The sequence below is a fragment of the Mirounga angustirostris genome, unplaced genomic scaffold (assembly GCF_029215605.1).
Source record: "Mirounga angustirostris isolate CCGP_5_RB_7025 unplaced genomic scaffold, mMirAng1.0.hap1 SCAF_17, whole genome shotgun sequence".
Classification (NCBI taxonomy): domain Eukaryota; kingdom Metazoa; phylum Chordata; class Mammalia; order Carnivora; family Phocidae; genus Mirounga; species Mirounga angustirostris.
The window spans coordinates 44151813-44175865 of record NW_026991725.1 but is presented as its reverse complement, the minus strand read 5'-3'; the positions used below and the strand labels follow the sequence as shown (position 1 = coordinate 44175865).

The 24053-nt window shown below is 60.7% G+C and overlaps 2 protein-coding genes across 7 annotated transcripts in view; one reads left to right on the top strand and one right to left on the bottom strand.

The window, feature by feature from the left end:
* Positions 1-22788, top strand: part of CSNK1D (casein kinase 1 delta) — a 39275-nt gene extending 16487 nt beyond the window's left edge. For 4 of the 6 annotated variants that reach the window (XM_045888221.3, XM_045888224.3, XM_045888225.3 and 1 more), the window contains 7 exons: positions 3221-3369; positions 3870-4098; positions 4499-4669; positions 5037-5185; positions 6892-7063; positions 7646-7785; positions 16644-22788. In XM_045888221.3, the coding sequence (XP_045744177.1) occupies positions 3221-3369; positions 3870-4098; positions 4499-4669; positions 5037-5185; positions 6892-7063; positions 7646-7785; positions 16644-16733 (1100 nt within the window). In that variant the 3' untranslated portion in view covers positions 16734-22788. Of the gene's footprint in view, positions 1-3220; positions 3370-3869; positions 4099-4498; positions 4670-5036; positions 5186-6891; positions 7064-7645; positions 7786-10816; positions 10881-12060; positions 12542-16643 lie in introns of those variants that run through there. The other 2 variants (XM_045888223.3, XM_045888222.3) reach the window with 2 other exon arrangements.
* Positions 17250-20491, bottom strand: SLC16A3 (solute carrier family 16 member 3). The gene is made up of 4 exons (XM_045888220.3): positions 20269-20491; positions 19721-19864; positions 18631-19389; positions 17250-17975 (listed from the first exon to the last, which is right to left on the bottom strand). The coding sequence occupies exons 1-4, from the start codon at positions 20489-20491 to the stop codon at positions 17719-17721; spliced, it is 1383 nt and encodes a 460-aa protein (XP_045744176.1). The 3' UTR covers positions 17250-17718.
* Positions 22789-24053: the final 1265 nt, after the last annotated feature.

The window sequence follows — 24053 nt, the reverse complement described above, 5'->3', positions numbered from 1 at the left end:
TGCAGTGATCCTGGCCTTTGTCCTCTTCATGTAGTATGGATTTTTCCCCTGGCTGCTTCAGGATGCTGTCTTTATGACTCATTGTGAGTGATTTGATTGGCAGGTGTGGACATCTATGTGATGTTCTTTATGGCTCTTGTGTGTGGGGTCCGCTGAGCTTACATCTGTGGGTCTGTCGTCTTCATCTCCTTCCAGCATCATCTCTGTCCCCTTCCTCCATCTTTCCTGGGGGCTTCGGTGAAATAGGTTTCGGATGACGTGAAGCTGGCTCTTGCTTTTCCAGTAGTTTCTGTTGCTTTGCCTTCGAGTCACACATCTTTTCTTCTGCGCCATCTAAGCTCAGACACTGTAGTTCTCTAGAAGTTGGGTTTGAGTCTTTTATAAATCTCCCATGCTGTGCCCTTATGTAGCTTTTTTGACATGGAAGATAATTAGAATTTATAATAACTTTTATTTAGATTTATTTATTTATTTATTATTATTTTTTAAGATTTTACTTATTTATTTGAGAGAGAGAGAATGAGAGAGAGAGAACACCTGAGAGGGGATAGGGTCTGAGGACGAAGCAGACTGACTCCCTGCCGAGCAGGAAGCCTGATGCGGGACTCGATCCCGGGACTCCAGGATCATGACCTGAGCCGAAGGCAGTCGCTTAACCGACTGAGCCACCCAGGCGCCCTTTTATTTTATTTTTTAAGATTTTATTTATTTATTGGACAGAGAGAGCACAAGTAGGCAGAGGGGCAGGCAGAGGGAGGAGAAGCAGGCCTCCTGCTGAGCAGGGAGCCCTATGCGTGGCTCAATCCCAGGACCCTGGGATCATGACCCAAGTTGAAGGCAGATGCTTAACCGACTGAGCCACCCACACGCCTGTTTGTTTGTTTGTTTATATTTATTTATCTTTAATACTTAAGCGCACACGCAGGGGGAGTGGCAGAGGGAGAAGCAGGCTCCCTGATGAGCAGGGAGCCTGACGTGGGATTTGATCCCAGGACCCCGGGATCATGACCCGAGCCAAAGGCAGACGCTTAACCCACTGAGCCACCCAGGTGTCCCGTGTTTATTTTTAGAGAGAGAGCACACGGAGGGGAGAGGAGCAGAGGGGAAGAGAGAGAATCTCAGGCACGCTCCCTGCTGAGCACAGAGCCAGGACACAGGGCTCCATCCCACAACCCTGAGATCATGACCTGAGCCGAAATCAAGAGTCAGACACTTAACCAACTGAGCCACCCACTCACCCTTGTAATAACTCTTATTATCCTTCTCTGCTCATTGTAACATCTGAACCAGTTTCAATTGATTGACCGTTCTCAATATGGATGTTTTCTGCTTCTTTGCATGCGGACATTATGAATTTTACTTGCTTGCATGCTTAGTGTTTTACTCTGTTGCTCAGGTTCTTCCTCCACTTAGGATGAAGTAAAGTTACTTTTATCTGTTTAGTTTTTGCATTTCTGCTGACAGTCAAGGGAGGAAGGGGACAGCCTAAGGCCCACGCAGCTGTGTCCTATCTTTCAGGTCTGAGTGTTGTTCATTGCCTCCTGTTCAATGTCTTAGAAACCATTTTCCACATGTTCTGTGTTTTGTTAAGTCTTCTGTTTTTTGCAGATGTGAGGGTAAATTGGGCTCCCATTACTCCATCTTGGTTGATAAAGAGTAACTTCTAAACTCTTGAAAGATAATAATAGTACCTGTTTCTGACTCAGGGTTTCTATACCAAAAACATTACTCATAATGGAAAAGATTGATATGTTTGTCTTTGTTAAAATTTCTCATCAGAAGGCTCCAGGAAAAAAAAAAAATGCCTTACATACAATCAACAATGGTTTAGTACCCAGGATTTTTAAAGAATAGCTATAAATAGGCAAAAGACTTCCTGATAGAAAAAATTGGCACAAGACAAGAGTAGACATTTTAAAGAGGAACAGCGTGTGGCCAATAAATATATGGACGAAAGATCCAAATTGAGAGTTCAGTGGGACGCTGTTTCACACCCACTCGGTTGATGAAAAGTCAGCAATCTGGTGGTAACCAGCTCGCTGCTGGGCGTGTGGAGTGGGCTGTCCATCTCGGAAAACAAGGCGACATTGTCTCATAGAGTCAGATAACTTGTGCTCTGTGTTTGTAGGCATGTGCCTGGGGAAACTAGATGTGAACAAGAGTTTTGTGGGTAAGAATTTTCATCTGTGGACATAAGTAAGGGTATACTTAGTAGCGCCGTTTGTGACAGAAGCAAACCCAAACATTCCAAATGCAAGAAGAGATGAATGGTGGCCGGTTCTCCAAAGGGAATACTATACAGCATGCATACTTCTTAACAAACTATTTAATACAAGTATAATAAAATTTAGATGTCTGGGTGGCTTAGTTGGTGAAGCATCTGCCTTCGGCTCAGGTCATGATCCCAGGGTCCTGGGATTGAGCCCCGCATCAGGCTCCCTGCTCAATGGGGAGCCTGCTTCTCCTTCTCCCGCTCCGCCTGCTTGTGCGCACACGCTTTCTCTTTCTGACAAATAAAATATCTAAAAAAAAAAATAAATAAATGGGAAGAGACAAATCTGAGTACTGTATGTGGATGCTCTGCCCTCAAGAAGTAGAGCATGACAGCATGACCCCCCCCCGGCCCCCGGAGTGTGGGCTCCACATAGTGACGTCCTCCTGAAGAGAACAGTACACACACTGGGGAGAATGAGCACAACCCATACAGGGGTCAAGGTCCCATCCTCGGTGACGAGTCACATTGAGAGCAGGGACCCCTGACGTGACGTGATGAGAAGGCCCTTCAGCTCTGTGGTGTTGCTCCCCAAACCCATCACCCAACATCACATACATCCCGACGGAGGCACTGCCCCAGAATCTCCCCCCAGAACTTCCGGGCCCCCCGAAACCAGGGACGTGAGAGACGGCTCAGCCCAGAGGCGCCTGGGGAGACGTGATGACCGGGGCAGAGAGAGGGTGTGACAGGAAAACCGAGGAAACCTGAACAGAGTGTGGACTTGTGTTAACAACAGTGAGCCAGACTGGTTCCTGATTTGTGACGCACGCAGCATGTCAACAGGAATCTTCTTGCATCTGCTCACTCCCCCGCCTGGGACACTGGCCTCCCATTCTCTCCTGGTGTCACTTCCAGCCACTGCCTGCCTGGTCCTTGTCTCGCAGTGTGTGTCTTGTGTGGTGTGTCCCTGCGTGCGAGCACAGGCGTGTCGGGTTTCTCTTGCAGTCGGCATCCCCACCATCCGGTGGTGCGGGGCGGAGGGGGACTACAATGTCATGGTGATGGAGCTGTTGGGGCCGAGCCTGGAGGACCTGTTCAACTTCTGCTCAAGGAAATTCAGCCTCAAAACTGTCCTGCTGCTTGCTGACCAGATGGTAAGAATCATGTTTCTGAGGTGACAGGGAGCCTGGGCCCTCGGCACGGGCTTGGTGTGAGTCCGCAGTCTGACGGGACATTCGGGCATGCTGTTCTCCTTCTGTGCCTGCTAGTGCCCAGGGAGAGGGTAGGAGTGCATTCACCTCTGCGGCAGGAGCACGGCCGTGGGCTGGGTTCGGAGACGTGTGTTTTTCCTGATGGGCCCCTGCAGGAAGGACTGCTGGTGCAGACTCTCATCAGGGAGGGCTGGTCCTCTCAGGCTGCTGTCAGTCAACCTCCCCTCCCCACCCCTGAGAGCCAACGAGGGGAGCTGCCCCGGCCGGCTGGGGGTGCAAAGCATGGTTTGTTCAGCATCCTTCCCTGGTTGTGGAGTTCCTCTGCTCTGGCCAAGGGCCACAGGACGTGCAGGTGAGGGCACAGCCCTCACTCTGCCAGGCAGGTGCCTTTCCCGAGGCTGCTGCTGTGGTTTAATCTCTGGTCATTACTTCCCTACCTACAGATTAGTCGCATTGAATACATTCATTCAAAGAACTTCATCCACCGAGATGTGAAGCCAGATAACTTTCTCATGGGGCTGGGGAAGAAGGGCAACCTGGTCTACATCATCGACTTTGGGCTGGCCAAGAAGTACCGGGATGCCAGGACCCACCAGCACATCCCCTACCGTGAGAACAAAAACCTCACCGGGACGGCGCGGTATGCCTCCATCAACACGCATCTTGGAATCGGTGAGCCCGTGGGTGGTGGTGTGTCCTGTGCCTCCGGTCGCCAGGCTGCCTTGGGCACGGCCGTCTCTTAGAGAAAGGCCAGCCTCTTGGGGGATCGTGGGAGTGGTCAGCATGTTTGGCATGGAGGCTGGCTCTCCAGATTCTGCAAAACCCTTTGTGAGGTGTGGTGGGGGCAGGAACGGTTGGGCTTTCTGACAGTCCCTGTAACATTGGTGTCACTCATCCGGGGGTGTCACAGTTTCCTAAGGACACATCAGGGGCAACTTCTGGTGAAACAATCCAAGAATATTTTTCTGTGGTTTTGAAAGTTCGTTTCCACAGTCAGAGTGTGCCTGGGGTCTTGGCTTTGCGGCTGCAGGCGCACACGTGCTGTCCTTGACCCATTTCCCGTCTTTTCCAGAACAATCTCGAAGAGATGACTTGGAGTCACTGGGCTATGTGCTCATGTACTTCAATCTGGGCTCTCTGCCCTGGCAGGGGCTGAAGGCAGCCACCAAGAGGCAGAAGTACGAGCGGATCAGCGAGAAGAAGATGTCCACCCCCATCGAAGTGCTGTGTAAAAGCTACCCCTGTGCGTGTCCTCGAGGGCAGGTGTCAGGCCGGCCCGCGGTCTGAGGGTGGCGGTGGGGGGCCACTGGGAGACTGGCTCCCAGATGGTGAAGAGTGTCCTTGAGCTGGTGGCAGCCTTCTGTCCCTGCTGCTCCTTTACCTTCCAGGGACCATGACCTAGGGAGTTGTCCTTGTTCCTGTGGAGAAGTGCCGCAGGTGAAACCAAGCTGTGCCCTGTGCCGCCGGCTTTTCTTAAACGTCGGTTCCTCCCAGTGTGACCAGTGTTTCAGACGCCGTGTCTCACGTCCTAAGCATGCGGCAGTGGATGGTGGCAATCATGTCGACGGACACCCGGTCAGCCAGTTAGCGCTGAGTCTCTTGTCTTACAGCTGAGTTTGCCACGTACCTGAATTTCTGCCGCTCCTTGCGTTTTGACGACAAGCCTGACTACTCCTACCTGAGGCAGCTCTTCAGGAATCTCTTCCACCGCCAGGGCTTCTCCTATGACTACGTGTTCGACTGGAACATGCTCAAATTCGTAAGTGTGCCGCCAGCGCGTTGACTTCTCAGCATAGAAGTCAGCCAAAGGCCTCTGCCAGACGAGGTGCAGGTTTTAGAAGGCACGTTCACCGCATCGGGGGGGCCAAGTGTACCTGCGAGGGCCGTGGCCTAGGTGGGGTCCACCCCAGGGCGGGAGGTTGAGAAGCAAGATCCCTCTCAAGGGAGAGCAGAGGCGGCACCACGTCAGTGCTGGGCCCCCTGGAGCCGGTGGAGTGGGTCTCCCAAATGCAGGTCTGCCTGGAGCCAGGGCTCTTCCTTGAGTGGTAAATCTTGAACTGGAAGGTACTTCTATGATTGCTGTCAACAGGGCTAAGAGCGCCATGGTTTTGACTGCCTGTGGTGGTGAGGCGTGGCTCCACAGTGTGTGTTACGCAGGAGGGTATGGCCAAGGCCAAGGGCTCTGGCCAGGTGGGGTGACCTCTTGCCCCTCCTGCCTCTGACCCGGCGTGCGGGTGAGCGAGCAAGGTGGGTGCCTGGAGAGGTGCTAGGCTGTGCTTGACTTTGTGGCCGGGCTTACTGAATGGGCAGCACAGGTGTTCGCGTATGTGCAGAACTTGAGTTTTGATGTTTTCTTCTCTAAATCTGGCCACCCATCCTTGAGTCTCTTATAGGAGTCTAATTAATTTCCGGACACTATTGCCAGAGGCTTTCAGGGTTCTTTGGAACTTCTACTTTGTTTTTCTTTATAAATTTGTTCTATTTAGTTAGCTTAAAACAGAAATTGGAATCTTTCCAAGGTGACAAGATCTGACAAAGGAGCAGGACCTCCTCTTCAGAGGGCATAAGACAGAAAGGCTTGTCCTGTGGCCTTGGCAGGGTCTGTGCCCTGCCGGGAGAGAGCCAGGTGCCCTGCAGTGGGCTGGCGCAGGACGTGCAACCGCCGATCGCCCAGGGTCTGGGCAACCTTCTGGCGTCGTTGCCCCCCAGCGGGACTGGCCCCCCTTCTCTGGGCGGGCGGGACACTGAACCCTCTCAGCTTTGCAGGGTGTGTGTGGTGGGACCAGCACTCGGTCTGCACTGCTGCTGGGAGCCGTCACGGGCGGAGTGGGGCACGAGTGGGTGCGGCTGCAGCAGTCAAACTTCATTTGCAGAAACTGATGGTGGCTGGATTTGGCTCGTGGGCTGCGGTTTGCCGACTGTTGCATTACAGCGCCGTTCGTTAGAACATGGCGGGTATCGTGCCCCCACTCGTCTGGGTCGTCATTTGCTCAAAGTGGAACTAGCTGTGGTGTCCACCACGCGGGACCTTCCACGGCAGACCTGGCTGCCTGCGTTCTTGTCACGTGGGCCCTGGCCCAACATCTGCCTAGGCCGTCTGGGCTCTGGTTGGGCCCCCCGCCAACCAGATGCCCCCGCTTCTGTGTGCGTCTCGGATCCCCTGGATGCTAACACCTTGGGCCCGCCGCTAACCTGACCTCATATGATTTCCTATTCCTGTGTGGGTGCTCAGGGGGAAGAGGCCACCCAGTTGCCATCAGTGTTTGGGGTTCGGAAGTGTTGGGAAGACCTCGTCCTCTCACTCACAGGGTCTCGGGGCAGGCTGCTGTCCTAGAGGGAGAGATGCCTCCTCCCAGCCTGCTACACTGCTTGGATGGCTTCTCTGGCAGCAGGGGACAGCCGGGGCCCTTGGGTTGTTTTCCACCAAACCTCATTCAGTCTGGTCTTACCCTGTTTCCTTTGCAGGGAGCCAGCCGGGCCGCTGATGATGCTGAGCGGGAGCGCCGGGACCGAGAGGAGCGGCTGAGGCACTCCCGAAACCCAGCCGCCCGCGGCCTCCCCTCCACGGCCTCTGGCCGCCTGCGGGGCACCCAGGAAGTGGCTCCTCCCACCCCCCTCACCCCTACCTCACACACTGGTGAGTGGGCTAGCACCACGTCTCCCCAGTAGGCACTGGGGGTTTCTGGTTTGTGTGTTGGCTGCTCTGGCTGTTTGAGCTGCAGGCCCCACGCGGGCTTCAGGCGGGCATGCCTCATGGGAGAGGCTGTGTGTATCCGGTCCTAGTAAACTCTGGTTTCTGAGGATTGGCTGGCCAGGGGACATCCGTTTCTCTTTCTCCGTTGTTTCTCTTTCTCATGACACGGATTGCTCCCTAGGAGCCTCTCAGTACCCACCCTTCCATCCCCTCCATGAGTGGCATCTTAAGCACGGAGGCCTCGGGCTGCCCTCCTGCTGGATTCCTGGTGCTTCGCTCCTGGGAAAGTCCGCCTCGAGCCAGCACATCTGAATGCTCCGTGGGCCCTGCCCACCACTGCTGACCTCGAAATCAGGGTGCAGGCCGGCCGGGGGTTAGCCGCCTGTTGCCACCCTGGAAACCTGATGGAGTGTAGCAGCACCCACCTTCTGGTCCTGGATGCCGAGACAGCTGAGGAGAGGCCCCCTCACGCTGGCTCCGGGGTCTGCCCCTAGCCCTCACCGTCACCCCTGTCTCCCCCTGCAGCTAACACCTCTCCTCGGCCCGTGTCCGGCGTGGAAAGAGAGCGGAAAGTGAGTATGCGGCTGCACCGCGGCGCCCCTGTCAACATCTCGTCCTCCGATCTCACAGGCCGGCAAGACACCTCCCGCATGTCCACCTCACAGGTAAGCACTGCATGGGTTGGCGCTCTGGGCTCGCCAAGGCCGGGCCGCCGCGGGCCGCGGGCCTGTCCATGCTTGGGCTGCGCTTAGGACGCCAAGCAGAGTGGGGCGCAGGTGATGAAGGGCGTCCTTCCTCCCTTCTTTCCTTTCTCCCCCATTTCTGAGTTTTAACTGGAGAGGGACGCTCGGTCCCTCGCTGCCGTGCAGCCCCTCGGTTGGGAGCCTGAGGCGGGCTGTGCGGACGAAGGGCTTGGCTCCCCAGCCGCACGGTGCAGGTCATGGGGTTTTTTCTCTTCTGCTGCCGTCCTCGCGGCCCCAGCCCCCTCTCCGAGCCAGCCCTGGAGGCTGGGCCATCTTCCTGTGCAGACTGGAAATGCCATGCTGCTCACACCGGGTTTGTCGTGGGCACACAGCCTGTGGGGCAGTGGCTGGAGGCCCCTGTCAGGTGGCGTGGGCAAGCCCGTTGGAGCCTGGCGCCCCGCGATGCACCGTCTTCTGCAGCCCCTGCCCACTTGTCTTCTTTTGGATGAGGCAGCTGTCCTCAGGGAAATGGCTGGGTCTTGCGGGTCCCCTCCACTCAAACCCTCCTCTTCCCTCTCTGGCTTGGGTGCCATGGTTCTTCTGCATCCGCTCATGTGCTCTCCACAGATAAGCTCTTTACACACACACGGACTTCCTTCCTCGTGTAGCTTTCAGGGCCCTCTTCTTCGAATGGCGGTGGGTCAGAGGGCATTTCTCCTGCTTCCGCGAGGGTCCTGCAGGGTGTCTGTGCCCCGCGGTATCTGCTGGGCGGGCAGGCCCTGGTTTTAGGAACGCACTGGAAGTCCTGGGCCGTGCAGTCAGGCAGCACCGCGCTGGGTCACTGGGACGCCTCTCGCAGGCGAGGTAGCGCTGGGCCCTGCTGTTGGCATGCGCTTGGTGCTGGGCATAGCTTGTTGGTGATTGGTGGGCCGAGCACGTTGGTTAGGAAAGCACAGGGTCTATGAGAACCACCCAGAACCTCAGTTCTGTGGCATCAGCTTGGTCTTCCGGCAGAGCAGAAAGTGTGCCAAGACAGAGACAGTGCTCCTGACCTTTTATTTTAATCAAGTGAATGATTGGTTTCGTTTTGCTATAAATGTAAACATTTCTGGTTTACTGGTAGTTCGGCCAGAAATGGGTTGGTTTTGTATGATAACTTTCTCCCAAAGAGACTAAGGGTGCAGGTAGTTTGAATTGTGGGGCTCAAGGAGTCTGGCCAGGGTCATGAGATTGGGCCCCTTACGGCTCCCAGCCCCACACCCCTTCTCCCTCCCTGCAGGACACACGAAGGGCTACGGGCTTCTTCCCACAGGCTCTGGAATCCATGAATCAGCAGCCGGGAACAGGTCCTGGGCAGTGTCTGCCCACGCGTGGCCGAGAGCCCAGGCATGCAGCCTGCTCTGGGGCCCCAAACACCCCAGTCAAGGACAGCTGGGGTCTGTGGATGTCACGGGCTCTGTCTGGACTCAGAATCCAGATGTTGGGCCTCCACCAGCAGAGTTCGTGAAGGGAAGGGACAAACCTAGTTTTCTTTGAGGGAAAAGAAAGTATCTGGAGCATTTGGGACCACTGAGGGAAATGAAAGGGTCAGAGAGCCTGCGACCGACCTCTGGGTCTGAGCCCAGCTTCTCCTCCACGGCGTGGCCAGCCCTAGCCTGCACGCCCCAAGAGCCTTCCTGTGAACTCTTCCTTAGCTGAGGCGAGCTTGCAACTGAGAGTCCTGTGTCTTTGTTGTTCTTTTTGCTTTCCATGTGAAGAAGCAATGTGGGACTAGACAGGAGGGAGGAGCCTCCAGAGATTTGATTTGGGGGTGTTTCCGCTCTGAAAGAAGCACCGGTCACTCTAGGGGGTTTCTTAGGACCTTTATGTTGAGGACGCAGCCCCTGGGGGTGTGTCCCCGATGCACCCCTGTCCCAGGGATGGCTTCCTTCTTTGGGTTTTCCTGTTCACCCATCAGCACTCTTTCTTAGGAGACTGCAGGGCAGCAAGAGACTCTTTCCAAGACTCTCAGCAAGGGGCTGACCCCCTGTCTGCCCTGGTGGTTTGGAAGTTCCAGAACAAGGGGAGTTGCTCCAGCTTCTGCTATTCTATAGGTTCCGTTGGCACTTTCCCCAAAGAAAGCGGGGTGAAGGTAGAGCCAGTGAGGCCTCTGTTAAGCGAGGCTGGCCCTGCCCTAGCGGGGCTGAGGCCGCTTCCGCCAGCTTCCTTCGCCGCTACCCGCTCTCTCAGTTCTTTGTGCGCTTGGAGGAGGGAACGTCGTCTTGTGCAGAGGCACCAAGTCCAGGGAAGTAGTCCATCTGCAAGAAGGTGCTCTGGCCACAGGCCAGCCCGCGGGAGGGCCCTGCTGACCCTCTGCAGCTGGGTGTGGGGGACGGCCGTGGATGCCTGTGCTCTTGGTCTGACCCCCCGGCCACGCTGCACTCCGACTTCGCAGGAGGGTGGCTGCTCCTCGCCCCGACTGCCTTCTCCAGGGCGGCTTTGTGCTGGGCCACAGTCCCCACACCACCGACCCAGAGTGGGAGTCTGGCTTTTCAGCCAGAGCAGCACGGAGCCCAAAGAGCATGTGGTCAGTGGACCTACTGTGGGTTTTTCTCTTTGAGAGGAAAAGGCCTCCTGGGTCCAGTGCTTGTGGTGGAATGTGACTCAGTCTCTGAGCCAGTCACTCCCGGTTGGTTGGTTGGTTGGTTTGCGTTCATGCTCCCAAAACAAGGCCTGCAGCCCCTTGGTCTTCTTGTGGCCAGTCCTCCCCCGGTCTGAGCGCAGGCCGCACTGAGCAGCGAGCAGGGCCTCGGGGAGGGGCCGGTGGAGGGCTGCCATCTGGATGTCAGGTTCGCTCACTGCCTGGGCCCTCGTCAGCCTAGAGGAGCAGCAGCGGCTGCTCTCGTTTGGGGGCCCCTCGCTAGGTTCCCGGGGTCCCCTGTGAGGCGGCACGGCCAGTGCCGGGCCTGGCTGAAGCGAGATGAGGCAGGCCTTCGAGGTGGTTACCAACAGCTCTCTTTTCCCCCCACCTCAGAATAGCATTCCTTTCGAACACCACGGCAAGTAGCTGCACGTCTCCCCGTTGGAAGGCAGCACCGGTGAGTGTGCTCATGTCGGGTCTTGTCAGACAGCAGGCGCCGGGCGGGGCGGGCGCTGACCACCCCCGAGTCCACCACCGGGCTGCGCAGGTGGGACCGGGCTTGCATGCCAGGTGCTGCCGGGAGAGTGTGGTCCCTCCGCCCAGTGCTTCTCCTCGCGTGGATTCCAGAGCAGCCGTGCTCACTCGCCCAGTCTGGGGGCGAGCAGACCAGAGAGTCTACAAATGGGCGGCCCCAGGACCCTGCCCACCGTTGGCTGGCCGTTGGCCCTGGGGCACTCTCGAGGGTCCGGGGCCCGTGGTGGGAGCAGAAGCCCAGGGCTCTGCACTTGCGCTCGGCTCCAGTGGTCCCAGGAGACTCGAGCCGCCCGGCCCAGGGTCCGTTGTGCGGGGCGTGTGTCGTATCGTGCTCAGCTGAGCGGGCCGTGCTTGGTGGGGGCTCTTGCGCTCTTGCTGCGGGAGTCTCCTGGTGGTCTCTGCCACCCTGGCTTTGTCACTCTCTTCTTTCGCATTTATTTCTGTCCTCGTTTGTTTTTCCTTTCGAGCTCGGTCTCTGCTCAGCGTCCCATCCGTGCTGCCGTCTGTATTAACCCGTCAGCCACAGCGCCCGCTCCCCTGCCGTTGGCGCATGGCTGGGCGTCCGAGCCGGGTTCCCTCCGGTCGGGGACACTGTGGCCCCTCCCGCTCAGGGCTTGCCGCTGCTGGGCTCCACACCGCTGGGAGACGGCCGCAGGTCCAGCGTGACTGCGTTCTCAGGGGCACCTCGACGGGAGCTACTTTCCACGCCTCCCCCCATGGGGAGCCCCGGGGCCCACACAGCACCCGGTCCCGGCTCTCAAAACCCCAGGTTACTTTCCAGGAAGGAGTGCTGGGAGCGAGTACTTCTTCCAGCTTGGACTCTGTCTGGTCCGATCGTTCTTGGGCTTCTAGCTTCGGGGCCACCCGGCCTCCTTGCTTGCATGCCTCTTCCTCCTTCCCCCTCTTCCTGTCACTTGTTCTGCTGAGCACGTGGCCTGGCCGCAGAGGGGCCGTCCAGAGTGGCCGGGGTGCGGGCGTCCAGAGTAGGGCTGGGCAGCATCTGTGTCCCCTCGCCGTCACTGGTGTTCTGTGCCCGAGCCTGACCGACTGGCCCCGTGCCTCTGGCCTCATGCTGACCTTCTCCTGTGCTTTGGCTCCGACAGATTCCCGGTCGGGTGGCTTCCAGTGGTCTTCAGTCTGTGGTGCACCGATGAGAACTCTCCTTTTTGCTGTGAAGGGCAGACAATGCATGGCTGATCTACTCTGTTACAATGGCTTTACTAGTGACACGCCCCCCGGTCTAGAACCGAAATGTTAACACCGGGAGCTCTCCAGGCCGCCCAGCCAGCGACGCCCGTGGGGGAAGCAAAACAAACTAAAGCGGACAGACTCCAAAGCGCTGCCGTCACAGGGGCCGCACCGCGGGCCCCCCACGTGCACTCGGTTGTCACGGGCTGGGAAGAAGAGCAGAGTGTGAGAGACAGTTGCAGAGAGAACCAGACTCCCGCTCCAGAGCCTTTCGGTTCCCCTCCAGTGGCCGTGCGCCCTGCTCCCTGACGAGCCTACTGTAACCACCGATCTTCTACTTGGTTAAGACAGTTTTGTATCATTTTGCTAAAAATTACTGGCTTAAATCTGTGTAAAGAGATCTGTCTTTTTATTGTTTCTTTCTTGTCTGTTTTTGCGGTCTTAAAACTGATGTTGACTTTAACGAGCCCTGGAACAAAGGCTGGTGTGGAGTTTCTGTGTAGGGCAGAGCTAGTCAGGGAGCAGAGCGCGCGCGGGCGCCCGTCCTCTGCTTCGTGGTCCCTTTGTCGTGTGGTCCACTGTGGAGAGGGGTTTTCTCACCGGAAGTGCTGTCCCGTGTAGACGTGCGTGTAAGTGATGTGTGTGCGTCTGTGCGTGTGTCGTGTGCCGTGTGTCCTGTGGCCTCATTACACTGGTTTTGCTGTCACTGTCCCTTCCCCACCTACGCCAGATGGCCTGCGCGACGTGGTCCTCAGAGCGGTTAGCGGGCGCGCGCACCGGAGTCCCCCGGACGCGGCGAGAAGGAAGCCGAGCACGGAAGACCTCGGAAGCCAAGGCTTTTTGCACTGGGCGTTGCTGGTCCCCCTGGAGAGGATTTTGAACCAAGAGACATCAGGCCCCTCTTTGGGGTCACGTGTGGTTATTTTGGTGGTGGTGTTGCCTCAATGTCTTTGGATTTGGGAAATTTTCTAAACCGACTGTAAACGTGAACAGTGTAGATTGGCCCTCGCTACGTGCATGAGTCTGTGTGCTCAGAACCCAGGACGCGGCCGTCTGCGCTGTGCCAGGCTTAACCACAGCGGCCTCGGGCCCCAGGGGATCCACCCTGAAGTGCCAAGAAGCTGGTGACTCAGCTGGTCGTCCAGGAGGGTGCAGCGTCACACGCTTCCTTCCACGACCTTCGTTGGGACGTAGCGAACCCCACAGGGGTCAAGAAGCAGGGCGGGGCTGAGTCTTGCAAGAAAGACCCTCGGGGCCACTGGGCCGCGGGTGGTTTTCCAGGACGCTCCCTCGTTCTGTAGCAGGCAGCGGCACCAGGCAGTGGTGGCAACCAGTAGCCGGCCGTCCCCCCCCTCCCCCGCCGGCCCCCCTGTTGTGGGAAACAAGGTGCAATAATTGGTATCCGTGGGTACGTCCACCTCTCCTCCTGTCACCCTGCTGCAGAGTGCTCTGTTTGGAGACCGGGACGCTCGCAGCAGGTGAGGGGCCTAGAGGCGTCCATGTCTGTGTTTCTCCCCTTCCTGCCTCCTCGGGCCCCTAGCACGGGAGCGCCGGTCCCAGGACACCCCGACTGGTGCGTGCTGACGGCACAGAGCGTGGCTGTTGGCTGCTTTGGGAAGTCCTGAGCGGGCTACTCTGTGTTTTGGGGTGCAGGGACCTGGCCAAGTGGGGCTGTGTTTCTGGGAGCGCAGTGCGAGCCTGGGCGGGTCAGGGCGAGTTGGGGGCTCCAGAGGTGGGCCTGCCCCTGCCCGCGAGGCGTTAGCAGCTGCAGCCTCCGACAGAGTGCTGGAGACGGCTGGGGCAGCCTTCCCTCACTGCACATCTGGGCTTCAACCTGAAAGTGCTGGATGCTCGTTTGAGAGGTGGGCCCAGACCCTGGGCCCTCAGCTGTGCGGCCGGCCGTCTGTCCGTCCGTGCGTGCGTACACACTTGCTGCCCTCCCACTACAGGAAATGTAGTTGGCACGTCTGTATCAACCTGTGTATCGGTGGCCAGTCTCTGACTCGGCACATTTGTGTGATCACTGCATTTATGTGCTTAACCACCGTGTAAATAATAAACCCGTGATGACTTTTACCTTTCCCCTCCGCCCTCCACTGCTCTTTATTTCGTAGTCAGGGAGGTGTCGTTGTGTGTAGGTTAGCCAGGTGAAAACTGATCTGAGAAGGGGCGTTCGTGTCCTCCCGTGGCCCAGCGGTGCTCTGTGTGTAAGCTGGTCGGCAGCAGGCCACAGGGACAGGCTGCCCCTTCCCGAGGTCCCAGAGCTGACGTCCGTGCAGGCCATCCACAAGCGCCAGTCCCTTCTCCCCTGGCTTGAGCATCTTCGCGGGGCAGTCGCCTGAGCTCCGTGGGCCTCGGCGCAGCCCGGGAGGAAGTACTGTGCCTGCCTCGAGTACTCTGGGGAGCGAGCAGTGCTCCGGCTGCCACGGAGGGGCGTGCGTGGTTCCTGCGAGGCGGCTGTCAGCCCCAGTCCCCGCGAGGGGCCAGCATACATGCCCTGGGCCTGGGGTTCCATTGTCGTCTGCCCGTCCTCACCCCCCACTCTAGCTCCGTGGCTCCCGGGTGGGCTCGTCCCTTTGTTGTACTCGTGGCCTTGGCTTCCCCCTCCTACTCCTTCCCCCTACTCCTACCCCCAGGGGCCTCAGACCCTCCTGAACAAGAGGGTGTGGGGCCGGCCCTTGGCGCCTGGGGGCGTCCTGGAGGGTGCGGGCCCTGAGTCCCTGCCCTTGGGCTCAGGCCCTCCCCTTCCTGCCACTGGCTGAGCCCAGTGGGCTCTGAGGCTCTGGAACAGGGCTGGGCTCTTCCTTGGCCTTCAGCCCTTCTCGCTTAGCTGCCCGCATTGGGAAGGCAACATGCAGTCTCCTTGCTGCTCACCCCAGCTGCCAGCCCTTGCACCCAGCCAGAGCACCAGTGACACGAGCCCCAAGCTGCCCTCCCCTGCTCTGCCGGGAGGGGGCTGCAGGCAGGACGGGGACCACCGCACTGCCTTCTGCCCAGGGCCCGCCTGTCCCGCTCTTGGTCCCTCGGTGCTAGGAGACGCTCGCTGGCTGCCCCCCACCTTCCTGACGCAGGGCTCAGCCCCAGGGCCAGATGGCGGGCTCTGTGCTCAGCAGTATGCGCTGTCCACTCCGCCTCCAGCTCCCGCCCCTGCAGGCCTCGCCCCCGCCCAGAGGGCTGTCTGGACCCCTTCTGGAACCCCTACACCCTGCTTTTTGTCCTGCTCCTAGCTCCGTCTGGTGGGCCCTCTGAGCTGTGTCTGAGCTCCCAGGAGAGTGTCCGCCAGGGTCTGCGTCAAGGCCATGATTTGGATGCTGGGAAGGCTGGACAGCCCTTCACGACCCCCACTAGTGGGCCGCTGCAGGTCCTGGGCCGCGGCCTTCCGAGGCATCGCTGGCAGATCCCCTGGGCACCCCCAGTGTGGGGCCCACGCGTGTGTAGCAGGTGCCCCAGGTCTGACCAGGCTAGGGCCAACGGCTCGGGGTGGCGTGGGTGATGTGTGCGTGCCCGCCAGGGGGGGCTCAGCACAGGCATCGCCTCACTCGGCGGGAGATTGCTTCAAGGGGGCAGGCCGCGAGCCTCCTTGGGCACGGACACCTGGAGGGTGAGGAACTGCCCCGCTCAGGGCCCCCCGAGCGCTGACTGCTCTCCGGGACTCCTGTGAGGGAGGAGGCCTCAGCCCATAGTAGCCACAGCTTCCTGAGGACAGCAGGTTCCATTTCTCCTATGTCAGGCCCGGCCGGAAACATCTGGAACCAAACCTAGGCAGACAAGACCGCCTGCTCACCCTTGGGCCTCGAACCCCAGCCTCCAGTCTGGGGCGGAGGTGTTGTTGATAATGTGGTGGGCAGGGGGCCTTGGGTCCACCTAGCGTGTCCACCGAGGTGCCAGCTGAGGGACAGACGGACCCGTGTTCCTGAGGCCAAGGGAGGGTGGCAGGACTCTTGCTCTCCCTGCAGCACGTGCGTGTGTGCTTACGTGGACCCCAGCCCCCGGGCCAGCTGTGCATCCTGCCTCGATTGGAGCAACGCTGACATGCTGACCGGCTCAGAACAGCTTGATACTAAGTGTCCCCAGAGCAGGACAGGGTCCCCAGATGCTGGGCCAGGCCTTTGGGGACAGGTTCGGAGACCGGCGGGGACGCACACTTCTGTGGCTCCTGGCTGGCAGCAGGGAAGCTAGGAGGGCGAGGGTCGGGGACAGTACACTGTGAGGGCCGGAAGCCAGGTGGAGCTCATACGGCAGAGGAGGGCCCTGCAAGGGCTCTGCCTCGACCCCTGCAGCTGCCAGCACCACCACAGCCCAGGCCCCCAGCAGAGGGTCCGGGCAGACCAGGAAGGGCGTCGGGGGGCGCCCGGGGCTACGGGCCAGCGCTGCAGGCGGATGCCTGGTCCCTCCGCACAGCTTGAGGGCAGGTGGAGGCGGGAGAGCAGCAAGCCCCCTCGGGGGCGACATCTCTGGGAGGGACAAGATGTGAGCTTTCACTTGCTTTTCATTGCAGAGGAGCAGGGACGTGGCATCTCTCCGGCTGCACGCGGCCCGCCAGGGTGCCCGCTGCCGTCCCCAGCGCCCGCGACGCACCACCTACTGAGGCGGCCCCAGCGGCCTCTGACCGGGCTCCCAGCCACACAGGCCACCACTGGCCACGAGGGCAGGTGGGTGTGAGGTACTCGGGGCGAGGCCAAGCAGGGCTGGACAAGGAGGACGGGAGCAGATGCCCACCCTGGGCACTGACCGCGTAGGGCCACGATCCGCCAATCGAGGGGTGAATAAATGGAAGGCAGGAAGATCATTTTCTTTAAACACACACGCAGTGAACTAGAATCACACGTATGTCTCAGCTTAAGTGCACATGCCTTGTAGGGGGCTCCCGAGCGCGGCCACACCCCTGCAGCACGGCCCCCTTCCCTGCCAGCCCCCGGGGCCGTGTGTGGATGCTGAGCCGTCTGGGCTCCAGCAGGGCAGGGTTCAGAACCAGCAGCTTAGAAAGCTGACCCGGCTGACAAGGGCCAGAGCCACTCTGTAAAAACCAGATTGTTGAGAAAAGGAATTTGGAGTGAACAGACCCCTAACCCACGTAGAAAAACACCCTAGCTCCTTGAAGACGTTCCTTCCAAGGTGGCTCCTCCCACACGCAGGTTTATTTCAGACCTTCAGAGGTGAAGGGAGTTTGGTTCCCCAGGCACCCCGCGAGGGGCGGGCTGGGGCGCCGTGGTGGAGACAGGGCAGGATGGGGCGCAGCCAGCCATGCGGGGAGGCCCCTTCCCGAGACCGTGCCGCTCAGCCGGCTCTCCCCAGCCTCGCCCTCTGATGCCCGCCATATTGTCTCTGAAGCGTGGGTTTCTAGGTCCCTGAGCTCAGCGGTGGGCACCGGGCTACTCCGGGGTCAGCAGGCTGGTTCCCTGGTGCAGACGGCTCGTAACCTCGCGGCTGGGCTTCACCAGTTTGGAATGACACGGTTCCCAGCCCACCACCTCCCCGGAGAAACACGGACGGCCAAGCTAGTCCTGTTTGTGAAATAAACATGAGCGTTGAAGTCTCTGTCCGGTTCCATCACCCCCGCTGGCCTCCTGGGCTCAGACGCTTGTTTCTGGGGTGTGAACGACCTCCCCGTTTTTCTCGGGCTCTGCTTTCAGGAAGTGCTCCACCTCCCGAGAGTCCACCCTCACGTCCGCGGGGGGCTTGTGGCGCTCCTCTTCCTCCACGGCCGCCTCGGGCCTCTTCCTAATGCAGAAGAAGTTGCCCAGCACCAGCACGAGGGAGGAGGCCAGCACCTCGGCCCCTGCCAGGACAAACACGTACTGGTAGACGTGCGTCGCATCCAGGACCTTGCCTGCAAAGGGGTTACAGCGTCAGCCTGGGCTGAAGGTCACCCGCACGGTCACTGGCTACTCGTGCGCCACTGTGCTGTTGGGGACAGCCCGGGGGCCCCTGTCCCAGCCTCCCCGCCCCCCCCCCCCCCCAGGCAGCACGGACCGGGAGGCTTGGAGGAGGGCTGGAGCCGAGCAGGTGCAGGAGGCAGGCGCCCGGAGGTAACCTGACCACACAGCCTGTCACGGGAGGCCTCGTCACCCACGGCCCCCACAGGAACTGCCTGGGCCCCAGAAGGGCCCCAGGACCATGAGGCACAGCCCAGGTGCTCGCGGGGTCCCGTGGGGGGGGGCCTACAGAGACAGCTGGAGAGACCCAGGCCAGGCTGCCCGCCTAGCCCACACCCCAGGATTTTCTCAGTCTTCACAGAGAAGAGCAAAGGCCCAGCATAACCGAAGCTGACCCCCAGCGCGGCTCTGAGCTGGCCCACATGCGGGGATGGTAGCGCCCTCAGGATTCACGCACATGCCAGCCTTTGGCCCAGGAGGTGCATGTGGCCGGTGTTCACTCCTGACACCTGCTGGTCACCTGGGCAGGGGTCCCTGCAGCTAAGAGCCCTCCCGCGGTGGGCCCCCTCCCCCAAGAAGACTTGCTCCCTGCTGCGTCCCACCACTCACCTCCCGATGGGGGCCCAATGAGCACGGCGATGGCCTCCAGCAGCAGCACGAGGCCAATGGCACTGGAGAACTTCTGGGTGCCCACAATAGCCATGAGCACCTCGAACTGCAAGGCCCCCACCATGCCGTAAGAGATGCCGAAGAAGATGCAGAAGACCACCAGGCCTCCATAGTCGCTGGCCGTGGACCCCGTGAGGTCAGTGAAGCCATTGAAGAACATGGAGAAGCTGAAGAGGTAGACGGAGTAGGGCCGCACCTTCTTAAGGCCTGTGATGAAGCCGGCGGTGGGCCGGGCAAAGATGTCAACGAAGCCCAGCACGGTGAGCAGGAAGGCAGCCTGGGTGTCGGGCACACCCAGGTCCTTGGCGTAGCTCACCACAAACACGGGGGGCACAAAGAGCCCCAGCACCATGATGGAGGCGGCCACGGCGTAGATGACAAAGCCACGGTCCTTGAAGACACTCAGGTCCAGCAGCCGATGGGATGGCCGCTGGGGCGCAGGCCCCGAACCCGGCCTGGGCGCCTCCAGGGGCCTCATGAGCGCAGCGCACACGCAGCAGTTGAGCAGGAGGCCCCCCAGGATGAGGAAGCCGCCCCGCCAGCCATAGTGGTCCTGCAGCAGCTGCCCCAGTGGGGACAGGGTGCACAGGAAGACAGGGCTGCCCGCGGCTGCCAGCCCGTTGGCCATGGGGCGCCTCTTGTTGAAGTAGCGGTTGAGCATGATGAGTGATGGCTGGAAGTTGAGCGCCAAACCCAAGCCTGCGGGAGGGGCAGGCGGGTGAGGCATCATGCCAGCCTGCCCGGCCCCTCGTCCCTGTCCCCCGTTTTCCACCCTGAAGTTCTAGGTGAGGGTCTGCAGGTGTCCATGTGAGGGGACCCAATGTGTGTCCAAAGCCCCTGTCCCCAACTGACATGCGAGGAGAGACCAGTGGGGAGCAGGGGACAGACTGATGCCAGGGCAGCTGCCCGCTCCTCAGAGGCCCTGCTCTGGGTACAGTGCCCCAGTGTCCAGCCACCTGAACCATCGCACCCGGCCACAGAGGGGCCAGTGTGCCATGGCCTGCCCCGCCCCCGGCCGGGCCCCACTCACCGGTAATGACCCCAGTGGTGAGGTAGAGCTGGATGATGCTTCTGCAGAAGGACGCAGCCACCATGCCCAGGGATGCCAGGAGGCCACCCGCGAGCATGACGGGCCGGCAGCCAAAGCGGTTCACGCACACGCTGCAGAGTGGGCCTGTGGGAGGCGGGGGCACAGGGTTGGGCCCAGTCTCTCCATGCTCACGGAGAGACCTGGCCTGGCGGCCGGGCCAGGGCTGGCCCCACCCTCCCCTGACGCCCCCGCCCCTGCTCAGCAGACACACCAGGAGCCCAGGGTGCGAGAGTCACACTCAGACGCCTTCCTGAGCAAAGCACGGTTCACAGCGAAATGTCCTGCACGGACTCAGCCTGTGCCCGGTTTGGCCCTGTGGGGAGCCACGGCTTTTGGTCAGGAGCCCCTCCAGAGCTCCCCTGCAGGCACCCCAGAACCCGGATGCTCCTGCCAGTCCCCCACTCCAGGCCTTTTTGCGTGTGAAGCTCTTAACCAGAGCTGCCCTTGGTGAACTCCAGAAGTGACCACCGGGCGTGACAGCCCCGTACCTGTCCCGTACAACATGGCCAGCAGGATGGAGGAGATCCAGGCTGTGTCGCTGTAACCGATCCCAAACTCACGCATGAGCTCCTTGAAGAAGACGCTGACCGCCTTGGGGAAGGCGTAGGAGAAGCCCGTGATGACGAAGCAGCCAAAGAGAACGGCCCAGCCCCAGCCCCCATCAGGGGCCTTGATGCCTGTGGGGCCCTCGTCAACCACGGCACCACCCATGGCCAGGAGGGCGGGTTGTGCGTCCCTGAGGAAGGAAGTCAAGCTGACGCAGTTGTCTGGCCTCGGCCACAGCAGGGCCCTGCTGCCCGAGCTACCTGACAGCCCCGCCTCTGGCCCTCACCTGCCTTGGGCGCAGGGCAGGAGCATCTGGGCTGACGGGCAGCTGCAGCCTTTCCTCCCGCCCCCACTCAGGCCTGGCCTGCTCCCACCCAGCTGGCTCTAAAGGGCAGTGGCTTTTTTGGGCTCAGCACGGTCTCAGGTTACCTCCCGAGGAGGACAGACCCCAGCAGGGCCATCAGCCCAGCCCAGCCCAGCCCGTCCTCCCGCCTGACCCCATGTGGGGGAACAGGCTGCACTTTCCGTCCACTGTGGGCAGGTCCTGTGAGAGGGGGCCTGGGCCCCACCTGGGGTGGTATCCCTGGGGGCCTAATCTAGCTGTGGCCAGCCGTGCTCTCCCACCCCCAGGGGAGCGGGGCTCCTGATTCTGTCCTCTGTCGCGCTGCCCCCTGAGTGAGAGCCTGAGGGAGCGGCGCGGGCAGGCCGGAGTCGGGGGGCGGACAGTCCTTACCACAGAGGACGCCCCCGTGCCCTCTGGCGAAGGAGGGACTCCTCCCTCCCAGTTATCCACAGGCTGCAGCTCTTCCAGGAGAGCTGGGCGGGTGGGGGGAGGGGGGATCTCTGCAGATCAAGGAAGGGGAGACCCCAGGCAGGCAGCAGAGCTGAATGAAGGGATAGGTGGGCAGGGGTGCAGCTTCCGTGCAGCCCGCTGGCGCAGACCGGGCTGCTAAGGCGAGGAGGGTGCTGCCTGCGCCCACTGTCGGCCGGGAACCCCCCAGCAGCCCCGGGCCCACTTCCTGCCCAAGCCACAGCTTAGCCCCGTTGAGGCACCGTAACTTGGAACGCTGGGACCAGACGTCCATCTGGAGACCCCAGCCTCCCCTCTTCATCCCTCGCCTCCACCTGATCCTAGCACCGGAAATCTCCTGATCCCAGAGATGAGACTGGTGGCTGGTCCCCCCAGCTCACCGGACAGAGGCTGTTTCCAGAAGAGGGCCGCCTCAGCGCAGGTGTGGGGAAGGGAGGGCAGCCCCCGGGGCCTGGGCCTGTTGGGTCCAGCCCGCTCCGCTGCCCGCCACAGCCTGGCCGCTCCCCACCGGCAGTGTGCGAAAGACCAGCTCTGGGGGAAAGAAGTCCCAATGGGGAGCATTTGCCAGTTCTGTGGTGTAAACGCTCCACCTACCCGGATGTCCAGGAACGTCCCAACCGGGAGACTGCACGGCCCCAGTGCCAGCCACCTGGCTCCACCCCCCCGTCCCCTTTCCGACATCATCCTTGACCTTGCCAAGCCCCCTGGGCGGCCCATTTTCTGTGTGCGAGGCTTAGAACCTGGGGCAGGACTTTGGAGTGAGGACAAGGGCCTCAGCGCCCGGCCCCTGGGAGTGCAGGGTCACGGAGGGGGAGGAGGAGTGCGGAGAGTAACCCCCCAGCCTCCACCCTGCCCCTGCCCCCCACACACCTGACTGTTGCCCGGGGGGGTGGTGGGGGGGTCTGTGTGCGGGGTGTCTGGGTGATTCCAGGCAGCAGCTGCTGTCGAAGAGAACCTCCATTAGATGACGGGTCCTCAGGAGCCAGCTGGCCGCCAGGCCGACACAGCCCACTGGAGCAGAGAGCGGCCCCGGCCCCCACCCCCGGCCGGGCCAGGCTTCACAGCCACGGGCACCGCGTCTGGGAAACCCAGGAGACCAGCTCTCCTCTCCCTGGACTCCCAGACCCCATGCCCTTTGGCACCGCCCCCCCACTTCCCACCGGCTCTCCCAAGTGCTCAGAAGGCTCGCGGACCGGAGAGCAAGATGCAGGGTGTTACTGAGGCCAAGGGCTGCGCAGCCCCCGGGGGGCACAGCTGAGAGGTTCACGGGGGCACCCGGACCCAGGAAGCCCCTGGTCCTCCTGCAGACATGCCCACAGCCCCCCCAGGTGGCCCATTCCTGCATCTAAGGCATCCCTGGAACCCGGGACTGGACTCTGCCTGGATAGTCTGGCCTCACCCCCGGGTTCGGTCCTCCAGATCCCTGCATCAGACTGCAGCCATGTGCCCGAGGCTGGGACGGGACAGGGGGGCGAGCGCCATCCCACAGCCAAAACACACGGGATGTGGACACCAAGCAGAGATATCCCTTACCCTCGTTAGTGTCAAGCTTCAAAGGTGGCCGTGGGGGCCCCGAGGGGCTAGTTGTCTCGGGTTGTGGGTTTATAGACGTTTACTCATTTTTTAAAAAATAAAGTAGCCAAAGCAGGAAGTGTGTCTGAAACCAAACATTAGCAGCAGCTCAGCTCTGTAACCCCAGGGTCACGGAAGAACCCGGGGCCCCCACTGAGACGTCCTTGGCTGCACCAGCCACAGCCGGCACCAGAGGAATGGGAGCCCCCAGCCTCTGATGCCCCGTTCTCTGCTCATCTGCTGTTCGCCAGGGCTGGACGCCCCCCGCCCAGAGGCTGCCCTGGTCTTCAGGAGACAGATGCTGGCCACCCGTGCGACCCAGGGCGTCCTCCGAGCCAGCACCCAGGAGGGTGAGGGGTAGAGAAGTAGGTGCCACGGCCTAGCTCCCACCCACCCTAGAGGCCCCAGAGGCTCTTCAGACACTTTCCTCGCAGCTAACCCGCAGCCTGGGGTGCCAGCCAGGCTAAAACCCTCCCCGTTGCCCACACCAGCCCGTCCTCAGTGAGGTTTCTCAGGAAGGGAAGGGAATGGGTGGGGCCTCTAGGTTTGGAGCAAAAGGGTTTCGCCCAGGAGGGCTTTGCAAAGAGGGAGGGGGGGTACGTAGAAACGGGGCTGGGATTTCCAAGAGCAAAATGGCCTTGTCAGCCCAGCTCACCCTGGGGGAGGAAGGCTGGCAGAGGCCCAGACTGGCGGATGTTCTCAGGACAGCCCTGCCACCGGCCCTCTAGAGCCAAGATGGGAGGCGTGGCCCCCTCTGGGGGTGTTGGGGGCCCTCGCTGCAGTGCAGGGGGAGGTGGTGGCAGCACGTCTGTGGGTACGCACCAGCCAGCTGGCCTTGTGATGACATTCACCCTCCCTGGGAAGCATGCGAACCACGTCCCCAGCCCAGAAATAACCCGCCCTCGGGGCCTCAGAAAGCCGATCTCCCTGGTGGGGTGTGTGTGTGCCCGCTTGTGGGTCAGGTGAGGCTCCGGGAGCTGCCCCCCCACCACTTCCCAAAAAGGTCCCACCGCCCCAGGCAGCTGGAGCTGAGCAGAGGTGGGCCCAAGGAGGCATGTGCACGGGGATCCCTGGGAACACCCCCTGCAGCGGACCACACATTGGAGGGGCCCTCGTGCTCTCCCAAATCAAGGGCTTCTGCTAGCTTCTCCCTCAGCAGTCCACTGGCTGGCTGAACCCCACCTGGGGTCAGCACTCCAGACCCCAGACCCTGAGCCAGCCTGGCCTCCTGCCAGGCCTGTTCTCCAGCATCACCCCCTCCCCAGTGTCCCCTTTCTCTGCCTACTCTACTCAACCGGGTTTTGAAATGCCCTGCCCCACCCGCTGCATCTCCACCCGGAGGGC

What these genes read in the sequence shown, in the direction of transcription:
- SLC16A3 (XM_045888220.3), bottom strand. Translation starts at nt 20,491, where the DNA reads ATGGGTGGTGCCGTGGTTGACGAGGGCCCCACAGGCATCAAGGCCCCT. An exon ending in GGCCATGTTGTACGGGACAG is followed by an intron (nt 19,865 to 20,268) that starts GTACGGGGCTGT and finishes CGCCTCCCACAG; the next exon opens with GCCCACTCTGCAGCGTGTGC. An exon ending in CACCACTGGGGTCATTACCG is followed by an intron (nt 19,390 to 19,720) that starts GTGAGTGGGGCC and finishes CCCCTCCCGCAG; the next exon opens with GCTTGGGTTTGGCGCTCAAC.